Here is a 13,036-nt window from a genome sequence, read left to right on the forward strand (position 1 = left end):
AACTGGGTGAGACAAGAGAAGCAAAGTGGAAGAGACTGGTTTTAATCAGTGTCCAAGAAGCCAGAAAAATGTTAATCTTATTAAGATATGCAACAAGCCAAAGTCCAGATAAGGAGAGGAACAAAGCCCCAAGCTGGGACTAGCCACCAACGCTTAAGGAATAGAAAGCAGGTGTGGTGGTTTGAATGAAATGTCCCTGCCTCTAGGCTCTAAGTGCGTGGACAGTTTGTCTCCAGGTGGTGGTGCTGTTTTGGAAAGGATTCTTAGGAGGTGTGGCCCTGTAGGAGGAAGCATGTCACTGGGCTTTGAGAGCTCTTAAGCCTTGCAGGACCCCCAGTTTCTCTCTGCTTCTTGTGCCTCTTGAAGATATGAGCACCTCCTGCTCCCATGCGTCCCACCATGGCAGACTAATGCTTCTGGAACCATAAACTCAAACTCTTCTTTAAGTTACCTTGATCACAGTGTTTTATCACAATAAAGAAAATAACTAATACAGCAGACAAACGTGTCTGGAGTAGAACAAGTATGCTATAGAAAGTAGGTGTTTACTATGGGAGCTATGCATCTGTCTTTAATCCAGCAATGTCAATGCCCTACAGTGATGACAGCAGACATATTAAAACTATATGCAGAAGACTGTTATTTAGACATTTTGTGAAATGAAACTGCCTAGAAAAAAATGAGTGTTGATTATTTAGAAAGTGGTAATTAGATCACAATACAACATGCATGAAAAAAGTTGGATGCTACCACACTGACCTGGGAAGAGGTCCTAGAGACGGATGTGAAGAAAGCAAGCAGACTAATGCATATGAAATGATTTTGTTTTATTAACGTGGGCCTTGTGAAATATAGTGCCATTAACTTTACCCCATGTCTAGTTCATTTGGAAGGTATTAAGGTACTTAACCTTGTACTTTGTTTCCTCCCACTCCAAGCAAACATCCTCCTGTGTATCACCTGCCTGCCTCTTCCTCTAATTCAATCCCTGTAAGCCCTTGGCTCACCCTCTTTCCACTGCTCATTTCCTTACCTGGGAACATGAGCGATAGAGCAAACATTTAAAGAGTGCAAAGGAGAACATTTGCTTATCATTTAAAGCTATGATGTATTCTAACTTTGAAGAGACTAAACTAGATCTAAAAGTCAGGTGATGTCATAACATTTGCTTAAAAATCAGAAGTCACATGAATAATTAAAGCAATTAAATATTCAGTTGGCTGTTACACTCGGAAAGACACAAGTGAGTTATTCTTACCTCTACTTTTGTTCGATAGAGAACAAGTCGTTTAAGGCTGCAGAGCTTGGCAATGTGGTTGAAAGCTTGAGGTGGTAGCTTATCACAGGATGAGAGATTTAAGTCTTGAAGATGTGGACACATTTCAGAAATAACCTCCAAGCAACTTTCATTAAGGAAGTGGCTGCAAGATAATTCAAGGCGCACTAATTCGGATCCACACACCCTCAGAAACCTGTGGGAACAATGCTTCATGGATATTTTATAAAACTTAAAAATACTTTTTTTAAGAACTCTGAAATTATATCACCTCTGAACAGACATTCTTAGAATGGATTCCTACTAGAGAAAATAACTAACTTGTTTCACTTAAATTCTTCTTTAATGAACACTGAAATAGGTCATAGTTAACTAAAATAAGCTGAGAAGGTAAAATAGATTCACATTGTACAAAGTCAAATGAAAATTTACAGAGGAGATAATTCTACTTAACTTGTAATTAACATCTGAGTTGATAAAATAAAAAACAATGAAACTCTACACTCTGAGAATATAGCACACCTTAATAATGCCCATTCAGAATAAAGTCATATATTTTGAACACTGCATACAAAATGATAGCTTTAATTAAATGACCTCAAAACAAATCAGACTAGCTTCTGCTTAATTAAGAGAATACCTAGGCTGGTTTAACTGTTCTGTTGTGGTATGTTCCTTGTAGCTATTACTATTTAGTAGCTGGATTGCTTGATGTTGAAATTATAAAATATTCGATTGCACACAAAATATACAGAAATAATCCAAAATAAAGGACAGAAAATGTTTTATCAGGAGAATTACAGTATTTATCTTAGTTGCATTATAGTTGGAGTTGAAAAGTTCTGTTCATGGCTATCACTGGAAAATAATCTACATGTCAACCCAAATCTGGGAGTATTTAAGTATATGAAACTTTATCAGCTAAGTAAACTGAACCCTCACACAGTACACCAAAGTACACCAATTATCCCCATCAAGTTCTTTTGAACCTTATCTTACCATTAGTGTCACATGGGACACAGTAGCACTATTAACTTATAACCACAGCTTTTTTTTTTCCCTAGAGGACTTAAGAACCTAACAAATAGGTATGCAAAATAAAATTGAACTAAATCATATATAATCAGATGAACTAAATCACTCATATAAGTAAAGGAACACTGGACTACAAAGAAAATATAGATTTAAAAATTCTGCCTGGCGTGGAGGCGCACGCCTTTAATCCCAGCAGAGGCAGGCAGAGCTCTATGAGTTCAAGGCCAGCCTGGTCTCCATGGTGAATCCAGGGCAGCTGGGGCTACAGGGAGACCCTGTCTCAAAAAGACCAAAAAACTAAAGAACCACAACAAATTCTTATTTATTTTTATTTTATGTGTATGAATATTTCGCCTGCAGTATGTAAGTGCACCCTTGTATGCAATGTCCACAGAGGCCAGAAGAGGGTGATGGATCCCCTGTAACTGGAGTTACAGGCAGTTGTTAGCCACCATGTGGCTAACTGAACCCAGGTCTTCTGGAAGGGTGGCCAGTGCTCTTAACCTCTGAGCCATCTCTCTAAGCCTCCCTTCCCCTTTTATTTTTACCCTGTTCTACTGCTTCCAAGGAGTGACCACAGAGAGCCATCTGCCATGTCTCAACACTTTCTCTGCTGTAAAAAGGCAGACTCGAACAGCACTTACCACATTGTCTCATGGTTTTGAATATCAAAGTAATATATGAAAGCAGTTTGCAAGATCAAAACGCCCCACAAACATTAAAATGTAAGTTATATCTTGGATAGTTCGTTTACTTAAAAAAACTGTGTGTGTGTGTGTGTGTGTGCGCGGGCACGCGTGCGCACCTAGAAGCACATTCCACAGCGTGCAGGTGGATGTCAGAGGGCAACACCTTTGTGGAGTCAGTTGTCTTTCCACCTTTATACTGGTTCTGAGGATCTAACTCAAGTAGTCAGGCTTCCGTGGCCAGGACTTTTACTTCATTGGGTCATCTTGCCAGTCCATAGCTCTCTTTAAAAATAAAATTCTCATGTTTTTGATTTACTTTAAAAAGTCCACACATTTACACCCAAACACCCACCATTTGTATTTTGCTCTACCTAAATTTACCTTTTCCTTTTAAGCTTATAAGTACTTGCATTATGTGATTTGTGATATTCTACACAATTGCCACTCCTTTAAAACTCTGAGGCTCATTTTGTGACTCCCTTGCTTGGATCTCCATAACTCTATTTCCTGTGCTAATTATATTAGCTAAACTACAGTGTTCATCCAGCACCTTCATGCACGAAGCAAACAGCTACTGAACTTCCATAATGACACAGACAGCAGACACTGGGAGATATCATTGACAAAACATCCCTACTCTCCTGACGCTGACTTAGATTTTAGTGAGGGGGGGAGACTAGAAACAAGAAAATGAGTTAAATAAACAGTATATTAAAGAGTGAAATGGAGCTAGAAAGATGGCTCAGCGGTTAAGAGTACAGACTGCTCCTACAGAGGACCTGGGTTCAATTCCCAACACCCATATGGGAGCCAACAACATCTGTAATTCCAGTTCCAGGAGACCCAATGCCTTCTTCTGACCTCCAAGGGCATTGCACAACATGGGCACACTTACACACATGCAGGCAATACACTCATACACATTAAAAAAAAAAAAAAAAAAAAAAAAAAAAGGAGTGAACAATGCCAAGGGCAAAATAAAAGCTGGAAAGGGCCATAAGCGCGTGACGGGAGAAGCTTCACGAGGGGTTGGAGACGACCTGAAGCACAAGAGGTCAGCAAAGGGGACATCCAGAGGAAGCCCTTCCAGGCAAACGGGCTTTCTGGTCGGAGCTGGACACTCAATAGAGCAAGGCGGTGCGAGAAGGCACAGGTGACAGAGAGCGAGTACATCAGAGGGACACGGCACTTCACTGCATCACTCTAAAGGCTTTGGCTTCTGAGAGAGAAGGGGCTCCCAATCACCAGCCGCTTTGAGCCAAAGTGGAAAACCACCTCCTTGTGAACTTGGTGAAGAGAAGAGAGCACGCTGCATCCTGATGGCACCAAATGTGGTGACACTGAGGCTCTGGATCCAGCACTAACTGATGACATGCCTCCAGCACATACATGGAGCGCCGCATCACTGTTTCCCACCGCTTTTCTAACTACAATTTCTATTTACTAGTATTTTATATTGAATTTTATATGATTCTTCAAATCCTTTGGAGACTGAACTAGATCCTTGGTACACACAGGATTTAGCACCAAATATAGTGTTAAAAACGTCAACATGACAGCATCTAGGACAAGTATCTGGGCGTGCCTGTGAAGGATTATCTAGATTAGGTTAACTGAGCTGGGAGACCCACCTTAACTGTGGGTGGGGACATTCCATGGGCTGAAATACTATACTGAAAAAAAAAGAACAAAGTGAGTTATGTACTAGCATCTATGTCTCTCTGTGCTTCCTGACCTCAGATGCAATGTGACCACACTTGCTTCAAGAGTTTATTGCCATGCCTTCTCTGCCCCCATATAAACTCGGCCCTGGGATTGTGAGCCAAAATAAACCCTTCCTTCCTAACACTACATTTGTTATGGAATTCTGTCACAGCATCAAGACAAGTAAAAAATATATCTGACATTGAAAAATAATTTGAGTAAATCTTCCAATTTTAAAAATTCACTTCATAAATTTAGCTTTCCTCTTCTTAGTCAAGGTTTTAGTGACTAAAGGGACTTTTCCCTTAATAGGGTCAAATTAGTCCCCCAAACACAACGAAATTAAAATTGTTACCTTACTTTGAGTATACAAGTAGTTATGGTGAGTCATTTATTTATGTTAGCAATCTGAAAATGAATGTGGGGTTTCAGAGAATCAAGGAATATTCAGCTTTGAAAAAAATTTTTATTTATTTTTATTTTATGTGTATGCATGTATTGCCTGCATGTAGATAAGTGCACCTGTGTCGTGCAATGCCCGCAGAGGTCAGAAGAGGCTGTTGAACCTCCTGGGACTGGAGTGAAGGACAGTTGTTAGCTGCGATGTGGGTGCTGGGATTCGAACCTGGGTCTTCTGCAGGAATAACCAGTGTTCTTAACCTCTGAGCCCTCTCTCCAGGCCCCGAAATATTCAACTTTTATTTAATAATTCTGAAATTATTTGCAGATAAGAAAAGTTAAAAAGAAGCATATGAACTCTACTAGAATTAGAGGTTTTGGGTATCTTATCTCTTTATAGTCTTAATTGCTGAGCAAAGCACTTTCAGTCACATTTCTCTTTCATATTGAATTACAGTCACTTGACATTCCTTTTCTATCTTTGTTCTCATTATGGACAATTTCTCCTCCAAAGAACTTAAAGAGGCATGACAAGCTAGCCACCAAAAACCTAATAGAGAGCAGGGAAAAGAAAACTTCCAAGTTGGCTTGCTTGACAGAATGTGAACGGACAATAAAGACAACGGCCGTTCTTATACTGCCCTTTGTAATTTTCTTTTTCTCCTGCAAGATTCAGACACTGTAAATTTTTTACTCTGAGTGGGTTAATCAATATAGTCATATTCTCTCTAACATCATTACACAATATATCGATCCAAAAAAAACAGTAGCAACAGCAGCAGACTAAATTGGCCAAATATAAATAATTTCGTTCCTTAATGTTCCCCATGGCAGTTTTATTTTAATACACAGTTATATGTATATTTTTGCCATGGTCAACTAATTATTTCATCTCAACTATGACATGGATCTCTTGGAAAGAAAACAGCTTCTTTATTTCCTATAGCCTATTCTACACTGTGAATTCTCATAAAGTATTTATTGCCTATTGAGGGTTTTATGAGGAGACCCAAGTTCAGACAGATGTTCCTGATGTTCCTGACCTGGGTCTCCTGCTAGGAAAAAGGAGTCTCTGGAGGGCAGTAAATCACTTATCCTTATGACATGACTTCAGCTGTCTAGTAGAATACTTATATCAGGAATTTATTAAATGATGACTTGCATCCTAAAAGAAATAACATCACATGAATGAATGTTTTAACCTGAGTTTACTCATCACAAAATAAATGGCACTGATGATAAAAGTCTGTCTGACATATACGAGAGAATTAGATATAAATGCTCTAATTTTTAATCTTATATTTTGCTAGAGGATCTTACTGAGTGTTATAATACAGTATACTTAATTTTAATTCCAAATAACTCAGAGCAGTATTTAATATATGGTCCAAAAATAAAGCCATTAAAAACAAACCTTCTTACTTAGTTCTGTGTGGTACTACCCAGCAATCACAGAGAGGAGAGAAACAAGTTTGAAAACTGTACCTACTAAGAATCAACAAGCTAAGATATAACCAAATACAATATAGACAGGCAAAGGGTAAGTATACAAAAGGGCTTAATAAGCTTTATATGCGATAAAACTTAAACTGTATGCCAAAATAGCTGTTTTGCTTTGAATGGGAAATGTTCCCGCAGGCTCATGTGCTTGGAACATTCAGTACTACCAGTTGGTAGGACTGTTTGAAAAGGGGGGTACAACCTCTGTGGAGGAAGGGGGTCACTGGATAGGCAGTAAGGCTTTACAGCCCCACCTCATCCTCGCTCTGCTTCCTGAGTGTGCAGGCCTCCTCCTCCTGTCATCACAGTTGTCTGCCTACTGCTGTCTTCCTACCATGATGACTATAACCTTCTGGAATTCTAAGACAAAATAAACTCTTTTTCCCATGGGGTATTTTATCACAAGAAGAGAGCAACTGAGACAATAGCTGGTAAAGTTCTTGACTCTAGAAGGCATCCAAGAATGTTGCCTGAATAAATGAACATGAACTACATAGAACAGATCTAGAGCTCTGGGCTAAAAACTCACATATCCCCATGGAATCAGGTGACTTAACACCTACTAAAGGAAAAATGGCACTGTCACTGCTAAAGTGGACCTAATGTTTTTTGAACAGAATATTGTGATTAACCTTTAAAGCACAGACAAGGAGGGAAGCGAATACTAACGATTTTAGAGATGGCATTATAAAAGCAAAAGAAAATTAATATAGAATTAATTTTAACAAGTAATGACATGCATGGGCAGTACTTAAAGTGGCAAGTCACAAATCTGTATCTAGAAGAGAACTGTAATAACTGATTAAAAGTTTCAAGTCCTCTTTATTCCAAATTTAACCCATTTCTCTGCTATTCTAAGTGATAAAAATCCCTAATAAGCTCTTTAAAACCTACTTAGTTCTAACTTGTGAAGATAAAGATTTTTAGGCAAAGTGGCCTCAAGCTTCTTCCCAAAGACTTGTCCAAAAGGAGCTCATCATGGTTGGTCTCTAGTTGTGCTTCTTAAAAATGTGCTTCTTGGGGGCTGGAGAGATGGCTCAGTGGTTAAGAACATTGACTGTTCTTGCAGAAGACCTAGGTTCAAATCCCAACACCCACATGGCAGCTAACAACTGTCTGTAATTCCAGTTCCAGGGGATCCGAAAGCCTCTTCTGTCCTCTGCAGGCATTGCACCACATGGGTGCACTTATCTACATGCAGGCAATACACACATACACATAAAATAAAAATAATAAATAAAATATTTTTAAAAAAATGTGCTTCTTAAAAATTATTATAAATAAGCCTTCCTCACAGTGATGAGTATAAACAGACTATATTTATTCATAGATTGTTCATTAATAATCAAGCCATGCATATTTATTGTTTATTCTGAGAAGGCTGCCTACAAGTCATAATGACTGTCAATTCAGTCACGTCAAAGAGGCCAACAGCAATCAGTAGACAAAACTCCGGTATGCCCCTACCCCAAACTTTTTAAACTCTTTTCTAAATGTGAACAGTGACTATTAAAGGAATGCTAGCAAAATTTATGGTTTTACTGGTTATTTCAGTAAAATATGGATACTTTAAATAGACTGCTCCACAGCAACTAACCTGGGTGGATTGCAAAAGGAAGAGGGATTGCCGGTGCCACAGCAGACCGGAGCACCAACGTTACAAAACAAGACTAAAATGAAAAAATAATCAGCTCTGCCGAGATTTGTCCTCACAACTGGTATTTTTTCCCATGACCTAAATAAGCTATGCAAAGTCTTTTGTTCACTATAACCTTTACTCTACTTTATTCCACTCACTGTCTTCTGATCATACAAGCTCTGTGCCAAGAACCAGACTTCAGTTTCTCGTGACCAATGCTTTCTTTATTGTCGACAATCATTAGCTGCCACCCTGCCATTTTTAATAACAAATATGTAAAGAACATGTTTACAGGTTTATCTTTATAGCTTTATCTACTCTGTAGAAGGAACTACAATATATATCTCAAACAGTGTTTTACATGGTCAGCAATACCTACTATCTTGCCTTATACATAAAGGGTAAAAACAATAAGTTCCTAATTTAAAATGTTTTAAATTACATTTATTTATTCATAATGTCTGTATGAATGTGGGTGGGCATGTGTACACCTCATGAGTGGAGGTCAGATGACAACTTGTGGGAGTCACTTCTCCCCTTCCACCATGTAGGTCTTGAGGCAGATTGTCAATCTTGGCAGCAAGTGCCCTTATCCACTAAACCATCTTGCCAGCCCCTAAATTTTTAACTTAGAAAAAGTAAAATTGGTCAAAAAGAAAACAAGCTATAAAAAAGGAATGGAGGGAACTGTTTAAGATTTATGTGTTGCTTTCTTCTCATATGATACTGTCTAAGGTGGGCGTAACTGACAAGATGCAAGGATGATGACAGGGCACTAAGGACACAGCAGGGTCTTGTATCCCTGGCTGGCCTTAAACACAACTTTGTAGCTGAGGATGACCTTGAACTGATTCTTGTGCCTTCACCTTCTGAGAGCTGGGATTACAGGCATGTGCCACCACACTGTTTTATGCAATGGTGGAGATTTAACTCAGGGTTTCATGCATACTAACAATCTACCAAATGAAATACATCCCCAGCCTGATTTGTTAATTCCTAAGTGTTAGCAAATAACTGTAATCATAACCAAAATTTCTTAAATATAAGGTGAAATAAACTTGCCAAATTCTAGTTACCAAAACAATAAATAATAAAGAAAAAACAATTTCTACAGTAGAAATCACTGGGGAAAGAACTAGATCAATTAAAATGCCCTAAAAGTCTTTATGATGTAAACTAATGTTTAATGACACCACTTGATGTGTCTCATACTCAGTTTGCCTTGCTTTTATGATCAGTAGTATATGCTATCAACACTCAATTGTTAGCCTATATTAACAGTGTGGGCTATGCCCTTTATGACAGAGAGGAAAGCAATAACCTTCTATGGTGTATTCACTGGAAATGTCTAGCAGTGACCCCATTCACCTGAATCTCTTTCTGCCAGGAAAGAAGGAAATCACAACTTACAAAAGACTGGACCTTCATAGATAAGAGAGAGGCTCAAGAAACCTCACCCTTCTCTGAGGAGCTATATAGACAGTGGTTGTTGTGGGAGGAGGAGTCATATTCTTTAGTGATTATAGCCACTGGTAAATTGTGCTTGTTCAAGTAAACAAGCCCCTACCCATGCTAATGCCATAACTGAAGTGGGATGTACATATAACACACACCACCGCCAACAACAGCAAATATATGAAACTAGGTGGGTGACTTGTGGGGGACAAGGGATTGGGAAGAACTGGAGAGAGTAAGCAAGGACAATGGGGGGTAAATATGATCGAAGTACGTATCTATATATATGTAGAAAGGAAGGAATGAAGAAGAGAGGGAGGGAAATTAAGTACATCTGTGGTTTCAATATGTGCTGTGCCATTCATTGCTTAGGCTTATTTATATTTATTTATTTATTTATTTATTTTTATTTATAGTGTATAATCTAACCACGCTAGTATTTTGAACATATTTTTTTCTGGTTCAAGTATCATGACTTGATTCAAATGTAACAATATCACATACTTCTTTCTGGAAGCGCATCTTTAAGTTAACAATTTCAGTCAATAGAAAGCAAGGCATATTCATAACCCACTAAGTAAGAATGTATCCATTGAGGATATGTATAGGGATAGTTGAAGTTCATTTTCAGTCTGTAAAAACAGGACAAAATTGTATTCATTAAGTTAAAATAAGAGATAACTTCTTTAAAGTTTCCACTCCATATTTAACTTCATGAAAATGATAGGATCCCATGCAGTACACAATGAGAGCACAATCATCAAGGTTAAGAGAAAAACACCTGTTTGTATCATAAGACAAATTACCTTGGTATTACTAAATGAAGATGCACTTAATGCAAGCTTTCCAGTGTTTAACAGGTGACATTTAATAGTAAGAAAACTAAATGCTTAAATAGAAAGGAGCAGAAACACCTGGGCAGGTCTATAAGCCTGGTCGTCTATTTAGCATGCAATTGCATTTCCAACATAATTAGCTTAAATGAGCTTCTAAATTTGGGTGATGTATTGCACATATAATTAAGATTTAATTAAAAATGTTCTATAATAAATTGTTTTCCATTTCTGACAAATCACATTAGAGAGGTAGATTTTGATTTGGAAATAGTTTTTAAAATGTGTTAATCATCTGTGCTGAAAATAAAGTAAAAAAGCAGTTCTGTTGACAGTCACAGAGGTAAAACAATAAGAGGTAAAAGGTATAGTTAGCTCTCATCATTATGAAGTTTTGCTGAAGAAGATGGTAACATTCATTTTTTTATAAACAGCATCATTCTAAACACAAGCTATTTATTTTTATAAGATATACAAAATATAGTTTAAACTTTTATTGTGAAAATTCTTAAAACTTCAATACGGCTTTGTACTAACCTGCTAAATCCCAAAACTGAGATGAAGCCCCTGTTCCCAGTCCAAGACAAATTAAGCCATTGGACGAGAGCACATCGAGCCTGTAGAAACTCGAGTGAAGCATCATTTAGTTTTGCCCAGTACGGTTGCAGATTGAGGTGAATGTACTGCAGAGGGTCACAACAATGCTGGTTTAGGAGTTTGCAAGTCTGTGCTAATCTGCACAGATCTGGTAGTGAAAGATGATTCAGAATCAGTTGAATGAGCTATATAAGATGGAAAAATACCAAGATTATCAAGCATGAAAGATAAATCATTTTGTTAAACATAGAATGTAGTCTAATAAAGGGCAAAGTCACATTTTCAAACTATTTTCATGAAATCAACATTCACCAAAATTATCCGTATGGGAAGAAACTACACATATATAAGGCAGTACTTCACTTCAACAGTGTTCAAATTCCCAGCTCATGTTCACAACTCAATTTCATAGGGTACCAGATATTTTGGTAATCCGCTGAATAATACAAAATTTCAAAGACATTTTCTACATGCCAGACACTGCTGATACAAAAGAAAAGAGTTCCCACTCTCAGAGTCCTGGGGGAATTAAGCCAAGTGAGATGTTTCAATACTACTGACAGAGATAAACACAAAATGTTATTGGAGTCTACCAGGGCAGGACTCAAGAGTGAAGGTGAACATGTGCCAGGAAAACTCTGCTTAGAAGTTAAAGGGAAAATGAGGTGAAAGGAGTCTTGTGGTAAGGATGGGAGCATCACCGAGGAGCCTGGATTTATCCTGAACAGAATAGAGGACTGAAATGATTCCAACCACACTGACATAGTCACATTGGTGTTTTAGAAAGATCAGCACAGAGAGTGTACCAGGAGGCAGGGAGGGAGCATCCAGGAACTAATATAAGTCCAAGAAAAGGTGGAAAAGGGAGTGGGGCAGAGTGGAAGGCAGCAGGAGACACAGTGGGGCAGCACACACTATTAACAAGACAGAACCGAAGAGGTATCTTTACCTGCAACTGTCTCCTTGAACTAGACCAAGATTTATTTTTCTTGTAATGGTGAAGACTTTAGTTGGAGACATCTAAACTAGTATTCAAAGAACAATTTAAGTGTTCTAAACTTGACCAAGAATCATAATAATAAAAAAAGAAAATCAGTATTTCCTGAATGTTTAAAAAAAAACTTATTTAGATGGAAGAGTTAAGGTTTTTATTTAATATAGGGTATTATTTACCTGAAGTTTCTGTTTTGAAATCCTTTAACATGAATCATTTTTAATTTATCACCTAAATTCAGTGTTAACTCTCGATCTGAATTTCGGTTTTGAGCTAAGTATATATATATTTTTGTCTTTTTGAGACAGGGTATCCCTGTAGCCCTAGCTGTCCTGGAACTCACTATGTAGACCCAGATGGCCTCGAACTCACAAAGATCCACTTGCCTCTGCCTCCCAAGTGCTGGAATTAAAGGCATGCACCACCACGCCCGGCAGTATTTTTAAAATATTTTATTTATTATTTTTATTTTATGAGTGTAATGCCTGCATGTAGGTATGTGCACCCATGTTATGCAATGTCCACGGTGGTCAGGGGAGGGCATCAGATCCTCTGGAGCTGGAGTTACAGATGGTTGTTAGCCACCATGTGGGTTTTGGGAATTAAACCTGGGTCTTCTGCAAGAGCAATCAGTGCTCTTAACTGCTGAGCTATCTTTCTATCCCCTGAGCCAACTATTACAACAAGCAGATAAACAACAATATAATCTTTAAAATACATTTAAAGATTGTTTATAGAACATGAGCAGTGGCTGATTAACAAAGTACATAGAATAAGGATTGGGGTAGCCTTGCTATTTATTTTTAGGGATGTTTGGGATCTGTGGGATGTTGGGATGTTTGTGTGTCTGTGTAGGAGCTTATTATAAAAACAGGGAAACATAAAGAAATCATTGGTCTAAAAGGTGACAAAGAT

At 38.0% G+C, this 13,036-nt stretch overlaps 1 protein-coding gene across 4 annotated transcripts in view; it reads right to left on the bottom strand.

Annotated features, from left to right (window-relative positions):
* The window catches only part of Fbxl4 (F-box and leucine rich repeat protein 4), a 71,428-nt gene that overhangs the window by 34,055 nt on the left and 24,337 nt on the right, over nucleotides 1-13,036 (bottom strand). For 3 of the 4 annotated variants that reach the window (XM_008839613.2, XM_029566706.1, XM_017799772.2), the window contains exons 5-6: nucleotides 11,068-11,312; nucleotides 1,259-1,472 (exon numbers count right to left, since the gene is read on the bottom strand). In XM_008839613.2, the coding sequence (XP_008837835.1) occupies nucleotides 1,259-1,472; nucleotides 11,068-11,312 (459 nt within the window). The remainder of the gene's footprint in view (nucleotides 1-1,258; nucleotides 1,473-11,067; nucleotides 11,313-13,036) is intronic. The other variant, XM_029566707.1, reaches the window with a different exon arrangement.

This window comes from Nannospalax galili, unplaced genomic scaffold, assembly GCF_000622305.1.
Source record: "Nannospalax galili isolate Female #2095 unplaced genomic scaffold, S.galili_v1.0 scaffold78, whole genome shotgun sequence".
Lineage (NCBI taxonomy): Eukaryota > Metazoa > Chordata > Mammalia > Rodentia > Spalacidae > Nannospalax > Nannospalax galili.